Source organism: Sorex fumeus, unplaced genomic scaffold (assembly GCF_029834395.1).
Source record: "Sorex fumeus unplaced genomic scaffold, SorFum_2.1 ptg000122l, whole genome shotgun sequence".
Lineage (NCBI taxonomy): Eukaryota > Metazoa > Chordata > Mammalia > Eulipotyphla > Soricidae > Sorex > Sorex fumeus.
The window spans coordinates 7,386,188-7,412,110 of NW_026606179.1; the positions used below are offsets into that span (position 1 = coordinate 7,386,188).

A 25,923-nucleotide genomic window follows, 5' to 3' on the forward strand; every position below is an offset into this window, starting at 1 on the left:
AGCCTGGCGTGTCTCCCCACATGCTTCCCTACAGTGAGGGCGCATCAGTCCTAGGAACAGTCACGGAGAGGATGGGGTTTCACTGTCACCAGAACGAGCAGCCACACTCCCTGCCAAGTGCTCACAGGGCACTGAGGCCCCAACAGGCAGGGAGTTGCTCGCGTCCTGGTCTCAGGTTGGGGGCACTGATGGAGGCGGCGGATGGGCACGGACCAGGTGGGAACCCTCAACCCCGCCATCCAGTCAGCAGTGTTCCCAGCTCTGTCACTGGCGCGGGATCCAAGCGAAGAGATAGAGCCTCAGACCCAAGAATGCAGCGAGGACGGTTCCTTCCTCTCGACCACTCCATCCCCCACGTCACCAGTGACTTGAGACACTCAAAAGCTCTGGAAAGGGGAAACTACCGAGCCCTGGAAATGAGGCCTAAATTCAGGCCTCCCAGGACCCACCGCTGCGTGGAGGCGATGTAGTGGCGCTGTCAGGCCATAAGAGGGCGCTATGGCCGCTCTGTTGAGCCAAGGCTTGCGTGGGACCTTGAGGTGAGAAGGGACTTTGCTCAGGTTCATAGCGATGGAGAGATGTTCAGCCTGCACGGGGGGGGGGGGAGGGGGGGGGGGGAATTTCTGAGATGGTCCCAGGACCTACTGATGGAAATTGCTCTGACGGGGAGGGGGCGGACAGTGAAGGGGAGGCCTCTGCCTCTCAACTTCTCTTGTGTTGATGTAATGTGCTGTGCTTCCAGATGATGTAATCCAGTTCTAAGCAGCAGAGGGCTCTGGGTCCGAGCGGTTTAGAAACAGCTCTGGAAACTGGTCACTATCTTTATCAAAGAGATAGGCTCTGGGGCTGGAATGATAGCACAGCAAGTAAGGCGTTTGCCTTGCACATGGCCGACCCGGGTTCGATTCCCAGCATCTCATATGGTCCCCTGAGCTACCGCCAGGAGTAATTCCTGAGTGCATCGCCAGGTGTGAACCAAAAAGCCAAAAAAAAAAAAGAGAGAGAGAGGCTCTGCTCATTTTCAAATGTAGCCAAGAGACATTATTCCAGGCTTGAAGTATCAAGACTCCATGTGGCTCAGGTGATGTCGGTGATTTAAAAAAAAAAAAAAGATTCTCCAAGATTACCTGATGGAATGACCAAGGAGTCTGGTTTGTGGAAATAGTTGAGCAAAAGTGCCTCCAACTTTAAGCAAGGGACACTGGCTGATGAAGTTAAGATTGCACTAAGATCCCACTTCTCTAACACCATTTGTTATACTAAAAATTTAAGAAACAACTGAAACATCAAAGTGACTTTTATAGTAATTCAATAAAAAATAATGAACCATCAAAGTATATCTGGGACCTAATAATTGCATTTGGTGATAGTGAATCAGATAGAAAAATCTAACATGTGCTTTCACCATTTTATGGAAAGAAAAAGGGAGATGGGGTGGTTTTAAAAAGGAAATGAGGGAGGGCTGGATAATGTAGCAGAGAAACTTTTGCCCTGCATGAGAACAAACCAGGTTCAATCACCTGCATCCCAAGTTGCACCAGGAGTGACCCCTGAGCAGAGCCAGAACTACCCGAGTGACCAACCCCTTAGCTGTGTGTCCCCCTCTGCTCCCCAAAAAAGACTGTCAAAATGTGCCAACTACTTTGGCAGTACATGGATTACTGATTCACAGAAAGAATTATAAGGGAACTAATTAATTCTGAGGCCTGACTCAGGCTTATAAAGTCAAACCTTGCGATCTGTATTGGGGTGGGAAATTTTCTTCAGCAATCTGATAAGACCGTTCTACATCCCTGGTGGTTGTTAAAAGTGTCGTGTCTCAGTTCACTGTGCCCCTTCCTTCACCACCGAAGGATGTTTGGATCATCTACATTATGACTGGGTTATTATTTATTATTTTTTATGGCCACAACCTGGGTCTGCTTCACCTAAGTTCTTAACCCCTGTACTATCTATCCTGCCCTCACACATTTAAACACTAGGCTCTAAACAGTTCATCAGTGCAGCCCATTGTAGCTGGAGGGAAGGAGTGGATTTGAGCCACACACAACAGTCCTCAGGGCTAATCCTCTAGCACTTTATACAGGGATCAAACCTGGTGGCATTCTGGATACTTACTGTTGTGCCCAGAATCAAACCTGGGTTGGCTGCATGCAAGGAAGCATCAGACCTACAGGTATTATCTTGCCTTGCATGAATCAGAACCAGAATTCTAACACCAATACGCTTACTCCCCAACCTGGACTGGGTATGGTCCTGGAGGTGCTAAGCACTGGTGTGGCCCTAGAAGCTCCCATTTTGCCAGGCCTAAGCACTGAACTATCTGGAAAAGCCAAGGAGACACAGAACCATCTTGTGATATAAATAGTTAATAAAAGTAAAAAAAAAATTGAGAGTCTCTCAATAATGCTTGGGGAGTCAGGGTCACTCCAGAGAACACTCCAACTGCACCCTACATTTCAGTGCCCAAAGACGTGCTGCTGTGGGCAACCAAGGCCACCCCAAAGGCACCAGGGACTCAAGGCCTCAGGCAGGCAAGGCACGGTTCTTTGAGGTAGCTCCTTGGACCCTGTGTGGGTACAAAACAAAAAAAATCCTTCCATACACCAACTCTTGTCAAGGACATGAAAGAAGTAAAATCTCACACACTGCTTTTAAGTAAAACCATATGTGCTGGCGTCTGGCATTTAAAATTTATATCGGACCAGAGAGCTAGTACAGGTTAAGGCAATTGCTGTGCACATGGCCAACTACAGCTCAATCCCCAGAATCACATGTGGTACCCCAAGAACTGCCAGAAGTGATCCCTGAGCAGAACCAAGAATAAGCCCTGACAACTGCCCTCTATGGGCTCCGGCGGCTGCCATTTTCTAGAAGTCATCGAGAAGCTCCAGGTACGAGTCGTGGCAAATCCCAAGTCTCACGGAACAGGGGAGGAGTGGGCCCTTCTTCTTCCCCGCCCCACCCCCCGCCTGCCCCGATGGGACTTCGAGGCCACATTCACCCACTGTCTACTTAAGCTCCCATACAGCCACGATCCAGAGACACACAAACGAATCTCAGGCCCGAGTATCTTGCTGCAGCGATTTCTTCAGACCCTAATTATTAAAATCTTAGAATTCCTGGGGCTGGAGTAATGGCACAGCAGATAGGGTGCTTGCCTTGCATGCGGCCAACCTGGGTTCTATTCCCAGCATCCCATATGATCCCCCAAGTACCGCCAGGAGTAATTCCTGAGTGCAGTCAGGAGTAGCCCCTGAGCATCGCTGTGTGTGACCCCAAAAGCAAAAAAATAATAATAAAAAAATAAAAATAAAATCTTAGAATTCCTAGAGTGCGTGGCCACTCTTCCATAGTATTACATCCATAACAAGCAATACAAAACACACTGTCTAGCATTGCATTTTCGGCAGGTATGAAGGGTGGTAGGACTAGTCTCAAAATATCGAAGGTAATTAACATAGAGAGAGTATTTTGCAAATTGCCACACAGGTAGGGGGAGGTGTGGAATGTGGGGGTGGGATACTGGGCATTTTGGTGGTGGAAAATGTGCACTGGTAAAGGGATGGGTGTTTGATGACCGTATGATCGAAGCTCAAACATGAAATTTTTGTTACTGTACTTCATGGTGAATTAAAAGAAAAAAAGAATAAGCCCTGAGCACAGCCACATGTGGCCCAGCACCACCCCCTCCACCTCCATGATATATACACACTCTGATTCAGGCATGGTGCGCCAAGAAAACAAGATAAAAAGGAAATAAACGTTTCAGTATCTAGTTTTATTTACAACTCACAATTATGCATAAACAGAAATGAATAAACAATATTGTTACAACCACAGAACATCTCAGCTATATAAAAAAGAATAAACTACTCATACAACTACCATTATTGGATCTCAAAATGAATGAGGCAACTCTGGACAAAAGTGTAAACTCTTTAATATATTAGAAAAGCAAATCAATGCTTACCTGAAGGCAGAAAGTACAGAGGAGGTATTCCTCCAACAGCAAAAGAGAAACCATATGTATTTTCATTATGTGACGATGGTTTTAGAGATTATACGAATGTCAAAACTTACCAAATGAAACTGTTTAAGTACAATTAGCTGACTGCATGTCACTTCATATTAAAGCTTTAAGAATGTGGTTCAGGACTGGCGAGATGGCTCAACAGGCTCAGCACCTGCTCTGTATGAGGGGAGCCTCGGTGCTATTCCCAGTACTGCACAGTTAGTCTCCCAGCACCATGGCTGTGGCCCCCAAACAAAAAATAAATCTAAGAGGTACAAAACAATTCTTATTTCGTATTCTATGGAAATCAGCTCTATGGACCTGACCCTACCATCTTTTCCCGATAACAGCAAATATTCACAAGCAATTAACCCTTTTTCATCTGATTTAACAAAACACTGACAGCCCACTCTGGTCACTTCCTCCCTGCTGCATTCCTAAGGAAAAAACTTTTCCTTCCACTTCTCTTCATGTAAGCAGAACCCAACAGTTCACAGAGTGAAAAGAATCCAAGTTTAAAGGTGACTTACAAGGTAAGGATTTCAGGAGCCAGAGCAACTGTACAACTGTACAACTGTACTTGCCTTGCACGTGACTAACCTGTATTTGATCCCTGGCACCCCATATGATCCCTCAAGCCTGCCAGGAGTGTACCCTGAGTGCAGAGCCTGGAGTAAACCCTGAGCATTGCTGGGTGTAGCCGCAAAAGAAAACAAAAAAGGACTTCAGTTTCTCAAAAACTATAGGCAAGTGCCAAGGCCAGAGAACTTAACAACAGAAAGTTCTCTAAGGAGACCTCTGGGATATAAACAGGAGCTCTTAAAAAGCTAGTCCATATTTTCTTCGTATAAGATAAGCATAGTTCTTTGGGCCATAAATAAGTCTAGACACCTAACTTAAAAAAAAGAAAAGAAAAAGGAATGAATACTCAGGGTTGTTCCTGTAAGTAATAGCACACCGCGATATGCTTCCCTCAACACTCTGGGTCCAATGTTGTATGTCATCATGGACACTTTCCAAGTGGCAGAGGTGAAATGGCTTTTGCTACAGATCAGACAATTATTCAACCTGGTAAGGGCCCTGCTACACGGCAGTACAATAGAGCAATCTCAAACACATGGGATTTAATGTTAATGGGGGCATGAAGTTCAATACTGAAGGATGGCATCAACACAAGTACTGTTGTATTAAACACACAGTTACCATTCACTGCAGTTTTTCTGAAGTGAACTTTAGGATATCCAGTAAGAGTGAAGCCTTTCTCAAATTTACTGCAATTCTAAGGCCTTTCCTGATGATGAATTATCAAGTGTGTAATGAGGAAAGAGTTTTGACTAAATGATTTTCCATATTTATCACAATGATTTCTCTGTGAACACTATAGGGGCTGGGGTTGTAGGTAGAAGTTTTCCCACACTTGAGACACCATAGGCGCTTTCTACTGTGTGGACACTCCTGTGTTTAATGAGACTGGAGTTCTTAGCAAAGGATTTCCCACACTTACTACACTTGTAAGGCCTTTCTCCACTGTGAACTCTCTGATGTTGAAGTAGGGCTGAACTTTGGCTAAATGCTTTCCCACATTCCTTGCATTCGTAAGGCCTCTCTCCAGTATGGACACGCCGATGGAGAATAAAGTTAGAGTTGTCAGCAAAGGACTTCCCACATTCACTGCACTCATAAGGCTTTTCTCCCGTGTGGACACGCCTATGTTTGATAAGTCTGGAGTTTTCAGCAAATGATTTCCCACACTCAGTACATTTGTAAGGTCTGGATCCAGTGTGAAGTCTCTGGTGCTGACGGAGAGCAGAACTTTGGTTAAAAGTCTTCCCACATTCACTGCATTCATATGGCCTTTCCCCAGTATGAATTCTCCGATGTTTGACAAGTGTAGAGTTCTGGCTGAATGACTTACCACATTCGTTGCATTCATATGGTCTTTCCCTAGTGTGAACTATCTGGTGTATATTGAGATTGGACTTCTGGCTAAATGATTTTCCACATTCTCTGCATGAATATGGTTTCTCTCCAGTGTGCACTTTCCTGTGTTCAATAAGTTCAGATTTCCGCCTGAAAGATTTCCCACACTCCTCACACTTGAAAGGTCTTTCTGTACTGTGAACACTCCAATGCTGAATGAGATTGGGCTTCTGCCCGAAGGCTTTCCCACATACTTCACACTTAAAAGGTCTTTCTCCAGTGTGAACCGTCTGATGGCGAAGAAGAGAAGACCTCTGACAGAAACTTCTGCTACATTCACTGCACTTATAAGGTCTTTCTCCAGTGTGAATTCGCCTGTGCTTAATGAGTCTAGAGTTTTCAGCGAACGATTTCTCACATTCAGTACACTTGTAAGGTCTGGATCCAGTGTGAATTCTCTGATGCTGACGGAGTGCAGAGAATCGTGTAAAGGACTTGCCACATTCTCTGCACTCATAAGGCCTTTCTCCAGTATGGATTCTGCGATGCTGAAGGAGAGTTGAGCTCTGGCAAAATGCTTTTCCACATTCATTGCATTCATATGGTCTTTCTTTGGTATGAACTCTATGATGGACAATGAGGTTGGACTTTCGACTAAAAGATTTTCCACACTCCACACAATCATAAGGCCGTTCACCAGTGTGCACCCTCTGATGAGTGATCAGGTTGGAGCTTCGTGTAAACGATTTCCCACATTCCTCACACTCATAGGGTCTGTCTCTAGTGTGATCTCTCTGGGGGGCCTTTGTAAGTAACAGTTCGCATTGCTCCGATGAGAAAGTTCTTTCTTTCGTACGGACCCTCTGATGCGGGTTGAGGCTAGCACTTCTGCTAAAGGAGCTTCCACATTCATTGCACATAAAACAACTTTCTTTCAGGAATCTCTGAAAGTAACCAAATGCTTTTTTGCAACTGAAGGCTTTTGTGTACTCTTCCCATTTGTGAAAAGACTTTTTCTTCTGAAAGGACACCCTACACTCATTTCTACCATTTGACTCTCCCCTTATATTAGTGGTCTGTTCCTGGAGAAATTCAGAATTGGCCAAGAAGGCCTGTGCAACCAGTCTACAGTAAAACGGCTTCTCTGATAAATGGCACCTGCAGTTCCTCATGAACACAGCCCCGTCCACATCGCTTCTAACAGGCCTTTCAGCACCACACTGCCTCCAATGCTGGTGAAGACTAGAGCACAAGAACAACTGTTCCCCACATGTCCCACAGCTGTGTAGCTGCTGCTTGTGATATGTACCCTGGGGCTCCTCCAAGTGCAAAATATCTCTCAGTATCAGGCCACACATTTCACAGGGATGGGTTTTCCTAGGAGACAAAGGTACCTTAAGAGTCCTGATAGGTGAGACTCCTCGATCAGAAACACTTTGGTCAAAATCAACCTCCTCACTCTCCACTTTCTGGCAACAACCTGAAAGCAAGAAGGAAAAACTGGGTAAGAGCATACTGCGGCTGGTGGGAGGAGACTGTCTATATACACACGCATGCCTGAGGAACCTAAGAATGAGACCACATGATAACCTGCAGGAACAGGGAGCTAGGTTCAGATTGGTAATGGGAATGTGTAGCAGGCCTCAACTCTTATAATGATGGCGGAGGCCACATGAGGTGAAAAGTCTCATGTGGTGTCACACAGAAGCAGGGTGTGGTGACAGGACAGGTTCACACAGTATAGATAGGAAACTCCATCCCAGAGAAACAGCGGCATTGATCAGGACACTGTCAGACTGAACATTCTTACCACAAAACACAGTGGTCAGTATTGGAGCCCACTTCACTGAGCATGGATTTCTGCCCATCTGGGGAGGACTGAGGAATGTCAAACCCACTTCCTCACTGAGTGTAGGTGCTAGGTGACACAGGGACTGAGAGAGGCACAACATATGCACAGCCAATGTTTGTTCACCCTATTTTAATCAGAGAAAATGTATTGTAGAGGAAATGTTACGGGCACTCTCTGAGGTGGCCTTGCGAGAACACACAGGGAACACTTCAGAGACTAATTCCTGGTGTGGAAATGAAACCTAAAGCAGCGTTTCTCAACCGGTGACCACATGGCCCCCTGAAGCCCTCTGCACTACTCCAAGGCGGAAACTGCACAAATTAGATCCAGAGTACAAAACTAGAGGCCAATCGGTATGGAAACACAGGAAGAAAATGATGGCTGAAAAACAGTGATGATGAGGGAGGGAGGAAGCTGACCCAGAGTGCAGAAGACTCAGGTCTGGACACTGTCGACCAGCCGGAAGAGGACAAGTGAGGGGACTGAGGGCAAGACCCCACAACCAAGAGTCTTCCATAGGACCCCAGGAAAGCAGCTCTGGGTATGTTCAAGACAAGAATGGATACCCCTGGCCATTGAAATGGTCCTAATAGGAGAATAGAGAAGAGCTTCTGGAGAGAAGCAAAGGGTGTAGAAGAATTCAGGAAACCAGGAAGTGGGGGCTAGAGAGAGACTGGGTAGAGTGCCTGCCTTGCAGTATTATTCCCTTTATTCTCTATGATCCTCTAAACATTGCCAGTAATAATTCCGGAGTGCAGAGCCAGGAGTAACCCCTGAGCATGCCCCCCACCCCCCTAAAAAAAACCAAAAGCAGCAAACAGGAAGATCTGGGAGGCACTTACCCAGAGATGTTACAATAGCCAAGTTCTCCAGCATGACGTCACAATACAGGCGCCTCTGAGACTCATCAAGCAGGTCCCACTCGTCCCAGGAAAAGTATATGGCCACATCATCAAAGGTCATAGTGCCCAGCTAGGATGGTGACAGAGAAACCAGGAATAATTCAGTGCCAAGAGTCACAATGCATTTACTCACACATCAATGTTATGGCACTCAGATCCAAAGATTCTCCAACCAGTGAGCAAACAACCCTGCTGGCAGAGAGGTGCCACATTCTTACAGTTCTGACCACCAGCTACACAAAGCTGAGCCACAGACTCCCAGACCAACAGCCGGTGCCAGCTCTAACCAGTGCTCCATCCTCTTCCTGAAAGATCTCCTTGGCACAGCCATTCAATTTCCTCATAGCAATGCTGGGCCAGAGAGCACCTGCGTGGACCACAGAATCTGCTGGCTGCAGCCTCGATCTAGTGCCCTTCGGCTAAGATGGTGTCTAGGCCACACCTCATGGTCTTCAATAGACCAGGCAATGCGCAAGGCTGCACCTGGGTTCCCACAGGCTGCGCAGACACTCCTGGCCCAACTACATGGCCATGCTCACCCCCGCTGTCCCCAAGGGCCCATGGACTGAAGTTTCTTTCTCCTAATCTTGCTCCTGTAACACCTGAGGTCCCATAGCTGAGCAAATGAACATGCTGACACCAGCAGTGCTGCTGTGGTTCATTAAACATTCAGTGCAAAAAAACTCCATGTGCTAAAAATCATGTCAATCCCTGCTCTGAGGCGCACACAAGACAGGAGAGAGGAATGCCCTGCCACAGAGGCAGGGTGGGATGGGGCGGATGGGGGGTGGGATGGATACTGGGACCCATGGTGGTGGAAAATGGGCACTGGTGGAGGGATGGGTACTTGATCACTGTATAACTGAAACCCAAGCACAAAAATTTGTAAGTCTACAACTGTACCTCATGGTTTCACTAATAAAAATTAAAAAAAAAAAAGACAGGAGAGAAAAACTCTGTGAGAACAAGAGAGAGGGGACCCTCAAATTCCAGAGGAGGGAGTGGTGGGCTATCCGAATTAAATGAGCTGAAATGGGTGTCCCCACGCCATCCTGTGGAGACTGTGTCGGGAGGGCATGGGGTCCACAAAGGGTCACTAAGGCCTCTGCATCCACCACGTACAGAAGTAGCTCGCTCGGCCAACACATGCCAAACCTAGTATACAATAGTAGATTTAGCATCAAAAGAGAGCTAGCAAGGAGCCTAGCAATAAAGCAAACACAACCCCCAATGATCTGTCATCGCCTGACCAGTTCCTACCCAAATGTATACAGCCCCCCTCCCAGTCCCATACTACTTCTACAATGTACTTGCTGTCACCTCAGAAAATAGATGCCCCCAGAATTCTCAAAGCTCAGCCCATGAGTCAACCAACCCAGACCCGGGAGCAATCACCATAACTATCCTTGACCCACTCAGCTGAATGAAATTCCTCCACTGGTCATCTAAAATCATGGGGAGTCTATAATGTGAACAGTAACTGCCTCCAGTCAGGTGTGGGGTGCATGCCTGATGGGGCTCAGGACCATGTGGAACCCCAGCTGCAGCAACTCTCCAGTCCCTCAAATTGACATTTGTATCCAGGAGACTTCTGCTTTTCTGCATTTCACTCATATCTGTTCCTCCCTCTCAGGACTGGTGGCCCTGAGATCCTCAGTCCACATACCTGCCTCTGACCCCCCCATTTATGAAGCCATGTAATGTGTTCTCACTGTGTTTAATCAGCCAAGCAGACCCAAATAAGAGATCAGCAGATGGTCCACTTCCCTCCAGGCCTCAGGACACTTTGCTGTCTGAGGTAAGCAACATTAAGTTCTCTATAATCTGAAATAGACTCTGGGCAGGTCTCTGGGTATGGGTTTCTCCAGGGAACTGGAAGAACACCACGGAGAGTCCCAGAAGGTGCTAGGACACCCACAGCTGTGTGAGTTCCAGGAATGCTCCTGGGCAGGGAAGCTGAGAGGCCTGAGAGATGGAGGGACAGGTGTGGGTAGAGCTCCCTGGTTCTGGATGAGATGAACAGGTGTTGGTGGGGCTCCCAGGTCCTGGGTCAGATAGAGGAAAAGATGTGGGTAGGGTTCCCTGGTCCCCTGGTTCCCTGGTCCCGAGTGATGGAGAACAAGTGTGTTATCAGGTGCCACTGGGCTAGATGACGTCTAACCTCAGTCCTAGAACCATGTGATCTTGACACTCCTCAATGGCCTCATCACTCCTCTCCAGTCTATTCTTTGAAGAGATTTTCAGAGGCTGGGGGTGGGGGCTGAGATAGTACAATGGGCAGCACACTTGCCCTGTATGTGGCTGACCTGGATTTGATCCCCAACAGTCTGTATGACCCCTAACCCTGCCAGGAGTGATCTGTGAGCGTAGAGCCAGTAGTAGGCCCTAAACCCCACCAGGAGTGGCCTAAAAGAAAAAATAAAGCAATAAAAATAGAAAACAAGCATGTCAGAGACTGGAGGGATAGTGCAGGGTTATTGCTGACCCCAAGTTATTCCCGAACACCACTCAGCACCCCAAACATTGCTGGTGTAGTCCTCAGGCCTGAGCACCACCTCTGGGCTCTACATGCTCTGCCCTGTGCTGAACCATCAGCCTGGCTAGCTGAAAAAGGCCCCAGGGCACTAAGGGAGACTCCCAAGGTGAAAAGTGTGCTGTCAGAAATGTGAAAAACAACCACTGTGGATGCGATCTAGTTCAGCCTCTATGGAGTCTTCTGAAAAATAATGGAGGGCTGGAGAGACAGGCTGCCAAAGCCTCCTCAGGGTTCCCTTTACTGCGTGGAACTGGCTGCCAAAGAAGGGTCCACGATGTAGAAATCAATTAAGGCCTTAGGTCAACCCCCCCCCCCACACACACACACCCAGTCAGTGACTTCCTGGGTGCTAGGCAGCCCTGTTGATAAACCAGGACCATCTCACCTGACCCTCTGATCAAAGCCCTTGGAGTCTGCGGAACTAGCGAGAAGAGATAGGAGAAAAGGGTTCAAATATCTGTAGAAATTTGATTTACAAAAACTAGAAAAAAACTACAACATTTATAGAGACATGAGCAAATCAACAGTGATACATCAACCATTTACTTCTCACAATATAAACAAGATGAACTGTTCATATTAGCACCATTAATTAATCTCAAAAAAGTCAAACATTACTGAGGAAGATGTGTAACACTTTATAAAAAGGGGACAGAATGACAAGACAGTGGGGAGGGTGTTTGCCTTGCACATGGATGACCCAGGTTCAATCCCAGCATCCCTTATGTTCCCCCAAACAAACAGGAGTAATTCATAAATGCAGAAACAGGAGTAACCCCTGCACATCGCTGGTATGACTCAAAATGCCAGGAGAAACAAAAAACACCTCACTTTAATGAAAAGCAAATAAATGGTGACTTGGCATGCTCATTACGGTGACTGCTTACAACCAAATGGTATACACAAAACAAAAATGTAGCAAGCAGATCATCACTTTATGACAAATTTTGAAACATAGTTCAAAACAAAATCTGCATTTCCTACACTTTATGGAAAACAAGCTTGGCAAATCTGTACAAATTCCATCTCTTACCTTGTGGTGCAGAAGGCTGCCTGGCCTCAATGGCAGGCATGAAGGTCGCACTAGAGATGAAGACTTATGGCGAGGACTCTCCTCCATCTGCGTGTTCCACCCACACAGTAACAGCTTTAACACAAACAGCTGTGCGGCTAAATAATACCTACCAAATACTATTTCATCCACCTCAGCTACACAAGACCACGATGTGGAGGTGCTGAGAATTTGTGATTTTGTGTATCCCTTAATGTCTGAGTGACATGGCTGGCCCTTTAAGAGACCATTCCATAGCAGTCTCCTCTAACAAACTCAGTGTTCCTGCAAAATTAGACCCTGCACCCATAAAAACAAAAGAATTGCTGATGCCACTCTCGTTCCGTGAGAACAGATGTGTCTCCACTAGAAAACCTGGGGAATAATCGCACTCATGGGCCTAAGCACGGGACAGTATACCCTGTGAATGAAGGTGAATGTCTAGTTGTTCCCAGAAACAAAGCTGGTGATGTGTCATGGTTCTTCACATGGCCAGCCATGAATTTCTATATGTAACCATGGGGGGATATGAGCTACATTCACTGGAAAATAATTTCACAATCTACATGTGTACTGAGTTATACTGTATACTAGAACTGAGTATGTTGTTATTCAATAGAAAAAAAAAAAACCATCATCCCCAAGCCCCAACTGGTTCTCACACTGCTCCCTCCAGATTTACATTTGAATGCTGAGAATGCCACAGCATCTGGGATAGAAATAAGGAACACAAATCCCTGCAAACTTCCTTGAGGCCATGCACATTCTAAGATTTTAGGAGATATTGGAGATATAGGTCTGTTATGCCACTTAACCATTCCTCAGGCACACAAAGCCTGAGCAAAATTTGTCACTGTTTTCAAATCATCCCACCCAGTGACAGAAACTGAAAAACTTTAAAAGTGCCTTACTGGAGAATGGGCACTGGTGGAGGGATGGGTACTCAATCCTTGTATAATTGAAACCCAAGCATGAAAGTCTGTAAGTCTACAACTGTACCTCACGGTGTTTCACTAATAAAAAAAATAAGTAATAAATAAAAAATAAAAGTGCCTTACTGAGACAGGCCTTCACTTGCTCACAAAAATGAGAAGCAGTAGATGGGTAGAAGAGAGTCAGTCTCTGAGCTGAGACTTAAAGGATGGGAAATGCCACTATAAGACTTATGTGAGAATTGCTCTGAAGAAAGCCATCTATGCTTGTAAATCACAAGGAGAGTCCTTTGGACCCCAGATTTTCTCCCCTCTTTTTTTGGGGTCACACTGGGCAATGCTCAAGGATTACTCCTAGCTCTGCACTCAGGAATTACTCCTGGTGGTTTTCAGGGGACCATATGGGATGCCCCCCTTTTTTTTTTTGCTTTTTGGGTCCCAGATTCTTAAACCAATCACAATCCATATGGAGTCACAGAAGTGAATGTGGGATTCATGAACATTCTGGTGACAAAACATTTCTGCATGTGGACAATGACTGAAAATAAAGGGCCAAAGCAACAGTACAGCAGGTAGGGCACTTGCCTTGCATGCAGCTGACCTGGGTTTGATCCCCAGCACCACATATAGCCCCCCTGAGCAACACTGGGTGTAGTCCCCCAAAAAAGCAAATAAATGGGGGTTGGAGCAATAGTACAGCAGGTAGGATGCTTGTCTTGTATGTGACTGATCTGGGTTTAATTTGTGGTCCTCAAGCCCCAACAGAAATGATCACTGAGTGCAGAGCCAGGAGTAAGCCTTGAGCACAGCCAGGTGTGGCCCAAATCATGTTCCCACTCCCCCCAAAAAAGGAGGGGGGAGTAATTCAAAAACTAAACGTGTCAAGAAATCTGACATATTTCTGGCAGCACTCAACCATGTTATATTTTCAGGCAAAAAAGGGTCATGAGTAGGAAAAATTATAAGACCCGCTAAACTGATTGGTCAGTTAGTTGTTTTGTATTGCTGCAACCCATGTAAAAATCTAAAAGTACTGCAGAGGGGCCAGAATGACAGTACAGAGATGTAGGGTGCTTGGCTTACATGTGGCAAAATCAGATTTGATCCCCAGAACCACATAAGGTCCCACTAGCTAGCACAGAGTGATCCCTAAGCACTGCTGGGTGTGACCCAAAAAGTTAATTAATGGGGGTTGGAGATAGTACAGCAGGTAGGGTACTTGTACTTGTCTTGCACAAAACTAACTTAGATTTGTTCCCCAGCAACCCATATGATCCCAAGCACTGCCAAGAGTAACCTCTGAGCACTGCAGGGTGTCGCCCAGACTCTCCTAAAAAAAACAGTAGAAACAAACTGAACAAGAACTAACACATTCTGGGTCCATAAACTAACTGCTTCTCTGTTATGATATAGTATTCAAAGATAAGACCAAAAGTTTTGTTACTTTTACTGCATTAATAAGGCCTTTTCTATGAATTATCAGGTAATGAGCTAGAATTTTGATGAAAAAATTACCAACCATTAATTACTCTTAGGTCCATCAGCCACCGTGAACATTATTGTGTATGATTAGCTCAAGAGCTGCCATAGGAGCGATAGCACAGCGGTAGGGCATTTGCCTTGCACGCGGCCAGCCCGGTCAACCGAAGTTCGATTCCTCCTCCCCTCTAGGAGAGCCTGGCAAGCTACCTAGAGTATCTCGCCTGCACGGCAAAGCCTGGCAAGCTACCCGTGACATATTTGATATGCCAAATACAGTAACAACAAAGTCTCACAAAGGAGGCGTTACTGGGCCCGCTCGAGCAAATCAAGGAATAACGGGAAGACAGTGCAGCGCAGTCCTATACACTTTCTGCAACGCAAACACTTCTGTGCTTAGTCAGACCAGAGTCTGTAACAAAGGGTTCCCATACTCACTACATTAAGGCCATTCTGCAGTGGGAGGTCTCTGAGGCTGTGAGCAGACCTGTAGCAGTCACTTCTCACAGTCACTACAGTCCTACAGCCTTTCACTAGTGCATTTTTCTTGGTGTTTGTGCTTATGTGATTTCCCACATTCCCCACACTCTTAAGGTCTTTCTCCAGTGTGAATGCTGCAATGTCAAAGGAGTGAGGAAACTTGGCAAAATGCTTTCCCACGCTGGCTGCACTCATAAGGTCTTCTCCAGTGTGAACTCTCCTGTCCTAAATGAAGGAGGTTTTATCAATGAAGGATTTCCCACATTCAACAGCACTCATAAGGCCGTAATCCAGTGTGAAGTCTTCGATCTGACAGAGTCCAAAAATTTTACAGCAGAAGATTTCTCACACTCACTGCACTCATAAGGCCTTTGTCTAGTGTGAATTCTGCAATGCTGGAGCGAAGAACACTGACTAAACACTATCCATAATCACTGCATTTATATAGCCTTTCTCCAGTGTGAACACTCTGCTATTGTAGGAAAACAGAAACGTTGTTAGATGTCTTCCCATGTCTGTTGCATTCAAATGGCCTTCTCCAGCATGAATGCTCTGGGGTTCAACGAGCTGGGTCTCTTTGTTAAATAATTTCCCACACTCCCCCTCCCCCCCCATTATAAGAGCTTTCTCTAGAGTGAATTTTCAAGTGTTCAATAAGGTGAGACTTCTGCCTGAACATTTTTCCACATTTCCCACATCTATCAGGGCCTTTCCCCAGTGTGCACTCTCTGACGCTAAAGAACTGGAGTTTTGGCTAAATGCTCTCCAGCACTCAATGCATTTTTAAGACCTTTCTCCAATGTGAACTGTTATGCCTGAAGAGTGAAGATTTCTGGCTAAACGCTTTCCCACATTGACTGCACCTATAAGCCTTTCACCAGTTTGAAACCTCTGGTGCCCAACAAGAAGGAAGTGACTGCCAAGTAATCGCCTGTAAACATCACAATTCAAAGGACTTAATACAATGCAAACTTTCCGATATTGACTGAGGTTGGGTTTTTTCCCCTAAATGATACTCCCTAAGGCCTTTTATTGTGAAAAGTCTTGTGTCCAAGGAGTAAATAATTCATGCAAAATATTTTTTTCACATTTGCTGCACTAATAAGGCCTTTCCCATGTGAACTGTTTACTGAGTCTTGACTTTCCAGTGAATGATTTCCCAGGGCCACTCCATCACATGGCCTTTGTTTAGTGCAAACTTTCACATGTATAATGTGGCTGGAGCTTATGGTAAGTGATTTCGTATATAGCACGTGTCCATAAGTCCTTTCTCTGGCATTACCTGCCTGTGTTCAATGGTGTCATGTTCAATACTACTCCACAACCTCCAGATTCAAAAGTTGTTGTTTTACCAGGATGAACTTTCTGACTCTGATTAAGGTTGCAGCTTCTACTAAATAAAGGATTTCTCATATTCGCTGCACATGAAACATTTTTTTCCAGTAAGGATTTTCTGGTGCTTAACAAGTGTAGGATTCTAGCTGCAAACTTTCATCCATTTTCCTATGGCTTTCATGAGTTTCTTCTCTCAGAAATTTTGACCTATACTCAGTTCCATGATTTAACCCTTTCTCTGGGCTAAGTGGCCTGTTGTTGAAAAATTCAGCGCTGGCCTAGAAGTCCTGTACAATAAGGCTGTTGTGAAGTGGCTTCCTGTACACATGGCATTTACAATTAACCATAAAAAAGGCTCCACTCACATGGCTTTCAAGGATTCTTTTCTTCCCTTACCGTACTACTTCTAATGCTGGAGAAAGTGTCCATTTACGTGACTGTTTCCCACATACCCCACAGCTAAGTAGTTTCTGCTTTGACTGCGTTCCCTGGTTCTCAAGCAAACATAACATAACTTATAGGGCCACACATTTCACTGGAGTGGGGCTTCCTGGATGACAAATATGCCTCGGGAGTCCTGACCCTGAACAGAAATACTCTGCTCAAAAGGAGCCTCCTCATTCTCCACTTCTTGGCAAAAGTGTAAAAGCAAGAAATGTTGGAGAAATATATGTTGACTCTGGGGGAGGGAGCAGTCCATATGCAGGTGTGTGCCTGAACCATTAGGAGATAGTCCACTGATGACTCCTAAGAAAAGGGGTTGAGGACTAGAACAATCATAAAGTGGGTAAGGATTTGCCTTACACAGCTGACCCAGGTCTGATCCCCAGTACACCATATGGTCCTCTGAACACTGTCAGGAATGATCCCTAAGTGCAGACCCAGGACTAAGGCCTGAGCAACACTAAGTATAATCCCAAAATAAAACAAAAGAACAAAAAAAAATAGATGTTTGGGGGCCAGAATGACTGTAGAGCAGGTAAGGTTTTTGCCTTGCACAAGGTCGACTATGTTTCAGTCCCCAGCACCCCATTTGGTGCCGTGAGCCCTTTTAGGATTAATCCCTGAGCACTGTTGGGTGTGGCCCAAAAACAAAGAACAGGAGACTGGGTTCAGGGTGACAATGGGATTGTTTAGTAGGACTGCTCCATGACAGGGAACACTGCAAATGGTCCCAAGTGGTATACTTCTTTCCCTGAAAATAACTTTGCCAGTGACAGATGACTGCAAGTTAGATGAGTAACTCCAACATGAGGACAGAGAAGCTGCTGATCCAAGATACTTAAAGGGCCAGGGGCTGGAGCAATAGTACAGTGAGTAGGGTGTTTGCCTTGAACGCAGCTGACCCGGGTTCGATCCCCAGCATCCCATAAGTTCCCCCGAGCACCGCCAGGAGTAATCCCTGAGTGCAGATCCAGGAGTAACCACTGTGCATTGCCGGGTGTGACTCAAAAAGCAAAATAAAATTAAAAAATAACTCGATCATTGTATAACTGAAACCCAAGCACAAAACTTTGTAAGTCTACAACTGTATCTCATGGTGTATCACTAATAAAAAATTTTTTTAAAAAATTAAAAAATTAAATTTAAAAAAAAGTTCCTTAAAAAAAAAAAAAGAAAGGGCCAATGTTTTGAGACCACAGCATAAGGAGCAAAAAGAAAAACTGATTTAAAGTAGAAGGGGACGTAAGGAAAAGCCACAGTCTAAATTTGGAGATGTCACAGTGGAGGATTCCAACATATTTTAACACATTGAGAATGTGTTAAAAATGGGGCAGACGGGTGACTCCCAAGAACAGAGCTAAAAATACCTGAGCACTGCTAGGTGTGGTCCTAAAATAAAACAAACAACAAAAAGGGCTGAAGAAGAAAAACAGAAATGGGATTTGGTCACTAACATTAAGGATTAGGTTTCTAGTATCATTAAGAACAGTACTTATGCAGGTCCCACACAAGCTCATTTTGCTGAGTCTAGATTAGCATCATCCGTGGACAACTCAGGATGGTTCACACCACTCCAAGATGAACAAGTGCAGGGATGATGCAAAGACTAGAGGACAGACTATCACAGGAGCTGCCAGTACTAATTCATCACACCAAAGAGGAAAGAAAAGAAGCAATATAGAGAATCATGGAGGGGCCAGAGAGAAAGTATAATGGCTAGGGCATTTGCTTTGATTGCAGCAAAACTTAGTTCGATCCTCAGTATCCCCTATGGTCCCCTGTCACTTAGGAGCAATTCCTAAGTGCAGAGCAAGGAGAAATCCCTGAGCACCGCCAGGAATGGCCCCCAAATAAAAAATAATAATAATAAAAAAAAAATAAGGGGCCAGAGCAATAGCACAGCAGGCAGGATGAGGACCAGATAGTACGATACATAAGGTTGAATTGAATGCATGACTCTGACCATAGATTCTTCTACAGGATGGTGCATGCAAACAGGTTTGCAGCTTGCTGAAGCTAAAGAGCCAGGAGAAGTCCATGGTCCCAATGTGCCAACATACTTGCTTCTGGGGATGATGAAAGGACAGGGATTGGTTCAGAAAACTGGAAGATTCTGAGGTCTTACCCAGGGAAGTAATAAGTGCCAACTTCACCGCATGACGTCACAGTACAAGCGTCTCTGAGCCTCACCAAGCAGATCCCATTCCTCCCAGGAGAAGTCTATGGTCACATCTTCAAAGGTCACACTGCTCTGCTATGATGGTGACAGATGAAACCAAAATTCAAATCTGAAATTTCAAATTCAGTCTACCATAACCATCCACCTTCTAATGTCCCCCATTCAGTGGACAAGTAAGTGCCTATACAACCAAGGTCCTTCACACCTGTATCAACTGTTCAAAGGACCCACCCCCCAAAACACAATTCAGTTGGACAATCAGGTATTTGACCTGTTGGCCTGGTACACAGGCCCATCCTGAAGGCCATTTGTCCAGTGCGGCTCCTGTGTCTAGTGATCAGTGCAGTACTCTGGACCAGGAGATGCCCCTTTGAATCTACATCCTCCTCAGGAGAGCATCATTCTCAACTATACATAGGCCAGCATCACAGCCACCAACACTTCACTGTAGGCATCTCCCCTCCTTACATGCTTCGTGCATCTAAATCACTTTCTCTTAATCCCATTCTTACTCAGGTGGCACCCAAATGCAGGACACCTAAGAGTAGACAGGTGACACTGAAAGAAATTTAGTACCAAGTAAATTCGAAGTCCCTACAGTAAGACTGCAGATGATATAGCACACTCATCTCTTCAGTTTCAAGAAACCCACAGGTCTATACAACTGTGTTCTCTGTCTGAAGATTAGCAGGCAAGAGAAGTAGTTTCAAAGGGTGGGGGTGGAGGGTGAGATGCCAGAGAGGGTAATATCAACAGTAACATCATTTTGTCAGCTATTCCAACAGAGCACCAAGGTGTGGCCTGGACGTGCACAGGCTCAGGTCCTTGCAGGAGATACTGATACTGGTGAGGGTGTCAGGAAGCCAAGTTGACACAGCACAGAAAACAGAAGCTTCCATGCACAGAGCAGAAAATGCAGCCACCTTCATGCACAGAGCAGAAAATACAGCCACTATCATGAGCAGAGCAGAAAATACAGAAGCTTTCAGGAAAAAAGCAGGAAACACAGAAGCTTTCACGAACAGAAGAAAATGCAGAGGCTTTCACACAGCGCAGAAAACACTGAGGCTCTCATGACCAGAGCAATGGAACAATACAATCAGGAAGCAAACCAAGAGCCTGGACTGAAAGCTGGGATAAACCCACAGACGTTTTGCCATTCAGGCACCGGAAGTCAGTGGTCATGAAATGTACCACTGGTTCAGAGTCCTGACTGACAAATGGTTCCGTGAACCTGACATAAACAGCTAGAACTTAAACCTTGGATCTTGTGGCCCAAGGAGCCTAATGAGAGCCAATGTCTGCCTCATAGAGGAAGTCCTCTCTGCAAAAGGACTTTCAGATGCATGTAGTACTTAATGTCTAGACATGGGGTCATTACCAGGCAGCATTTCCCTGTGCTTGGTCCATGCTTGAAACCTAGAAACCCTGGCCACAAAAGTTCCACCCTAAGTCACTGGAAACAGATCTATGTTACACCTCCTCATTATCAACAACTCTCTCCTGGAAGCACAAACCCAGACAGAGGTTTGAGAGTGATGTGAGAAAGGCAGTCCCAGGCCAGGGATGGTTCAAAGGAACAGTGATGCTCTGAATATGGGAACCCTGGGGTCTGGCCCCCACACCACATGCCCCCCGAGCACTGTGCTGGTCCCCAAACACCACTAGTGTTCCCCCCAGAAAATAAAAAGAGAGGAAAAATCTTATACAAAGAGCAAGCAAGCATTAAACTAAAAACTAAAGATAGAAGTATTGAGCCAGAGCAAAGTAGAGGGTAAGGAATTGCCTTGCACACAACCACCCTGGGGGTCAATCCCTGGCATCCCACAGGATCCCCCGAGCGCACCAGGAGTAATTCCTGAGTGCAGAGTCAGGAGTTATCCCTGTATATCACTGGGCGTGATCCAAAAATAAAAATAAAATAAAATAAAGACAGACTCTTGGGCCAGAGAGACAGATCCGCAGACTGAGCATGCACAAGGTCTAGATTCCGTCCCTGGCAACACACAGTCCCCAAGAACCACCAGGAGCAATCCTTAGCAATGAAACAGGAGTAGATATCCGGTAGGGTACAAACCAACCAAGCAGGACACCCTAGAGCCCAGCATATCTCGGGAGAACCCAAGCTCAACGGGGTGTGATCCAAAACGAAAGAGAGAGAATGTACAGAGTAGAGCAGGAACATACGAGCATGCTCACAAAGAAACAGGAAAAGGAAGCCGAAGTCAAGCACAGCTGCAGAGCATAAACATCCAGGCACCACATGGTCCCAAAACCCACCACGAAAACCTGCGGGCACTGAGTCAAACAAGAAAAGAGCCAGGCATGTGGCTCAGAGGTACACCACATGCCTTGTGAGACCTGGGTCCCATCACAGGCACAACATGCGCCCTCTCTGGCACTATTGGGAGGGGCCCAGGTCCCAAGGACGGCCAGGGGAGACTTTGTTCAAAAACAGAAAGGAAACAAAACAGAAACCCAAGAAAAATAAAAATACAAATATTTTAATCTAAAGGAACTGCAAAAAGAAAACAAATACAAAACTTAATAGAAAAAAATAGGGGTTAGAGATAATGAATACAAAGGGTAGGACAAGCACTTGCCTTGCATGAAGCTGACTAGGATTCAATCCTCAGCATATTATGTCCAGAATCACTCTGGCAGTGTTGGGAAACATCTGAGTGCAGAGCATTGCCAGGTGTGGCCCAAAATTGAAAAACAAAGTGAAAAAAAGGAGAGAGAGAGAGAGAGAGAGAGAAGTGACAAGGATGTTGCAAAAAAAAGTTTGAAGAAAAGACTTGTGGGGGGCAGAGTGCCCAGCTATCAGAACCTGGGACCCTGAAAAGCCCTCATCTCGGCCGAGCTGCCCTTGGAGCACCTGGCCAAAGGGGAACCTGAAGCCTTAGGAGGGCATCTGAAGTGAACTCCAAGCCTCAAGCAGGCACCAAAGCAACCCCTCCCTGAACAGTACAGCAGTGTGGGGTGGGGTGGGGGGCAGCCTTTGGGGAGGTGGCTGCTCACAGCCAAAATTATTATTCCCGTTTCCTAGCACTTTGGACTCATAGCCCAGCTTCCATTACCTAATTCTGAAGAGGACAACCTGGCTATCCAAAACACATTAGGCCAATAGTCCACTAGCCTATTCCAATCTAAATACTCCCAAAACTCACCAAAATAACAGTGAACACAAGAACCCGACTAACCCTAATGTAAAAGAACACATCCCCTGAAGTTGCACTAGTGGCCCCACATAAGGCAGAGAAGAAACAAAGAGGTAGTATTCTTAAAGGGGAAAAAGAATACCACCATCGACCAAGCCATCTAGAATCCTCCCTTGCAGCGAGAGGGGGATCACTGATACTGAACTAGAGGGGCCCACCTCCATACTACCACAACAACATGAAGAAACAGCACAGATCTCCACCACAAGGAGTGGATGAAGAGCCCTGAAGCCTCAAATACAATCTCCCTGATAAAGAATTCAGAGATGAAATGTTAAGGATGTTCAATGAGTTCAATGATAGAATAGACATCCAGTAAATTAAAGGAAGACATGAAAGAAACAATGGAACAGATAGCCAACAAAATACAGAAGGAAATGAGAGCAGAAATAAGAAAGCTACAAACAGAAGTGTCACAAATAAAGGATTCAGTAGATGAACTTAAAAAAATTAAAAGCCAGTGGGTGCCCTCAACAGTAGAATGACAACAGCCGAAGACAGAATCAGTGAGCTTGAAGATGAACTGCAGAAAGCATACAGGAAACAAGATATAATGGAAAAAGACCTCAAAATAGTGCTTGGGCGAATAAGAGACTTAGGGGATGAACTCAAGACGAACAACATAAGAATCATCAGAGTACCAGAAGGACAGGAAGGCAACCCCAATGAAGTAGCAATAGTTAAAGATATCATTGCTGAGAAATTCCCAGAGCTGAAGAATGCAGGCATCCAGATCCAAGGAGCCTAAAGGGTACCAGCTGAAAGAGACCCTAACAAAAAGACTCCAAGACATATCATAATCAGACTGATGGATACCACAGATAGAGACACAATACTGCAAGCAGCAAGGTCAAAGAAGAAAATCACAAAGAAGCACCTCTTAGATTTACAGCAGACTTCTCAGAGGAAACTGTCAGAGCCTGAAGACAATGGTGGAATATAATTTAAAAAAAAAAAAACTCAATGAAATAAATGCCTCACCAATAATACTTTATCTGGCTAAACTCTCACTCAAACTCAAAGGAACAATACACCATTTCATGGATAAGCAACAGCTCTGGAACTTCATAGACTCAAAACCAACCTGAAAAGAAGGACTGAAGGAGCTACTGTAAGATAAGAAAAACCCTACAAGAGGGCTGGAGCAACAGCACAGGGGGTAGGGCGTTTGCCTTGCACGTGGCTGACCCAGGTTCGATTCCCAGCATCCCATATGGTCCCCTGAGCGCCGCCAGGAGTGATTCCTGACTGCATGAACCAGGAGTAACTCCTGTGCATTGCTGGGTCTAACCCAAAAAAGCAAAAAAATAAAAATAAAATAAAAATAAAAACCCTACAAGCAGAGCAAACCTCTACAGAAAGATGGCACAAAACCCCATGACAATAATCTCTCTCAATGTCAATGGTCTAAATGCACCAATTAAGAGACACAGAATAGCAAACTGAATTAAAAACCTAAACCCAACATTCTGCTCCCTACAAGAAACACATTGAAACAGTCAGAGCAAACACAGACTCAAAGTCAAAGGATAGAAAACAATCCTTCAAGCAAACAGCTCCCTCAAAAAAGCTAGGATGGCCATACTATTATCTGACAACATAGATTTCAGACTGAAAAAGATCAGAAGGCTATTTTTTAATAATCAAGGAATCTGTACATCAGAAGAAGTCACACTTCTAAACATATATACACCCAATGAGGGGCCAGCAAAAACAACTGCTAACAGACTTTAAGAGGACGACATTAGTAGCAACACAATAGTAGTCCGAGACTTCAACACCACCCTATCAGTTCTTGATAGATCAACAAGACTAAAACTCAGCAAGGAAGTAATGGCTTTGAGGGAAGTCATGGGAGAAAAAGGACTAATAAATGTATACAGGACTTTTCACCCCCAGAAAACCGAATTTCCCAATGTACATGGAACATTTTCCAAGACAGACCATGTGCTGGGCCACGAAACATACCTAGATAGAATCAGGAAGATAGAAATTGTATCAACTCTCTTTTCAGACCATGATGCACTGAAGATAGAAGTTAATCACACACAGAAACTAAAAATCAAATCAAACACCTGGAAATTAAACAATTCAGTGTTGAACAACAAATGGCTCAGGAAGAAAATCAAGGAAGAAATCAAAAGATACCTGGAAGCAAATGAGAATAAAAGAACTTGTGGGACACAGTTAAAGCATTGTTAAGGGGAAAATTTATAGTTGTGCAAGCATTTCTCAGAAAGAAAGAAAGGGCCCACATAAATAACCTGACTTCACTGCTCAAAATCTTAGAAAAGAACCAACAAAAGGGGCCCAAACGAGGCAGGAGGAAGGAAATAATAAAACTTAGAGCAGAAATTATGACATGGAAACCAAGAAAACAATCCAAAAGATCAATGAAACTAAGAGCTGGTTCTTTAAGAAAATAAACAAGACCGATAAACCGCTAGCAAGACTCACAAGAAAAGAGAGATAATAAACTAACTGAATCAGAAGTGCAAAGGGGGAAATATAACGAAACCAAAGAAATTAAAAAGATTGTCAGATATTACTTTGAAAGTGTGTATGCCACAAAACAAGAAGACCTTGAGGAAATGGATAAATTCCTGGGTTCCTATAACCTCCCAAGGCTGAGCCAAGAGTTGGAACACCTGAATAAATCTATCAACCATTAAGGAAATTGAAACAGTAATAAAACTCTTCCCAAAAACAAAAGCCCAGGTCCAGATGGACTCACTAGCGAATTCTTCCAAACATTTAAAGAGGATCTACTACCAGTCCTTTTCAAGCTTTTCCAGGAAATTGAAGAAACAGAAACTCTCCCCAAAGAGTTTCTATGAGCCACATATCACCCTAATACCAAAGGCAAACAAAGACACCACAAAAAAAAAGAAAGACACCACAAAAAAAAGTCCTATATCCCTGATGAACAAGGATGCGAAGATTCTCAATAAAATATTAGCAAATAGAATCAATCCAACAACTCATCAAAAAGATCATACACCACGACCAAGTGGGAGTCATCCCAGGGATGCAAGGATGGTTTAATATTTGCAAGTCAATGAATATAATCCACCATATCAATAAAAGAAAAGATAAAACCATATCAATATCAATAGATGCAGAGATAGCATTTGACAAGATCCAGCACCAATTTATGATGAAAACTCGAAGCAAAATGGGAATTAAAGGAACTTTCCTCAATATATTGAAAGCCATCTACCACAAGCTTAGGGCAAGCATTAATCCTCAATGGGGAAAAAATAAGGGCCTTCCCTCTAAGATCAGGGACAAGACAAGGATGCCCACTCTCAATACTTCTACTCAATAGAGTACTGGAAGTACTTCCCATAGCAGTTAAGCAAGAAAAGGACACTAAGGACATCCAAGTAGGAAAGGAAGAAATCAAACTCTCACTATTTGAAGTTGACATACTATATTTAGAGAACCCTAAAGCCTCTACCAAGAAGCTCCTATAAACAATAGACTTGTATAGTAAAGTTGCAGGCTATAAAACCAATACCCAAAAGTCCATGGCTTTCCTAACGCAAATAACGAGAGAAGAAGTGATGTGAAAAAG

The 25,923-nt window shown here is 44.8% G+C and overlaps 1 protein-coding gene across 1 annotated transcript in view; it reads right to left on the bottom strand.

The window, feature by feature from the left end:
- Window positions 1-5,029: 5,029 nt before the first annotated feature.
- LOC130043896 (zinc finger protein 418-like) overlaps window positions 5,030-25,923 on the bottom strand; it is a 35,269-nt gene continuing 14,375 nt past the window's right edge. The window contains exons 2-3 of the mRNA XM_056136396.1: window positions 8,630-8,759; window positions 5,030-7,415 (exon numbers count right to left, since the gene is read on the bottom strand). Coding sequence (XP_055992371.1) covers window positions 5,371-7,415; window positions 8,630-8,759 — 2,175 coding nt within the window. The 3' untranslated portion in view covers window positions 5,030-5,370. The remainder of the gene's footprint in view (window positions 7,416-8,629; window positions 8,760-25,923) is intronic.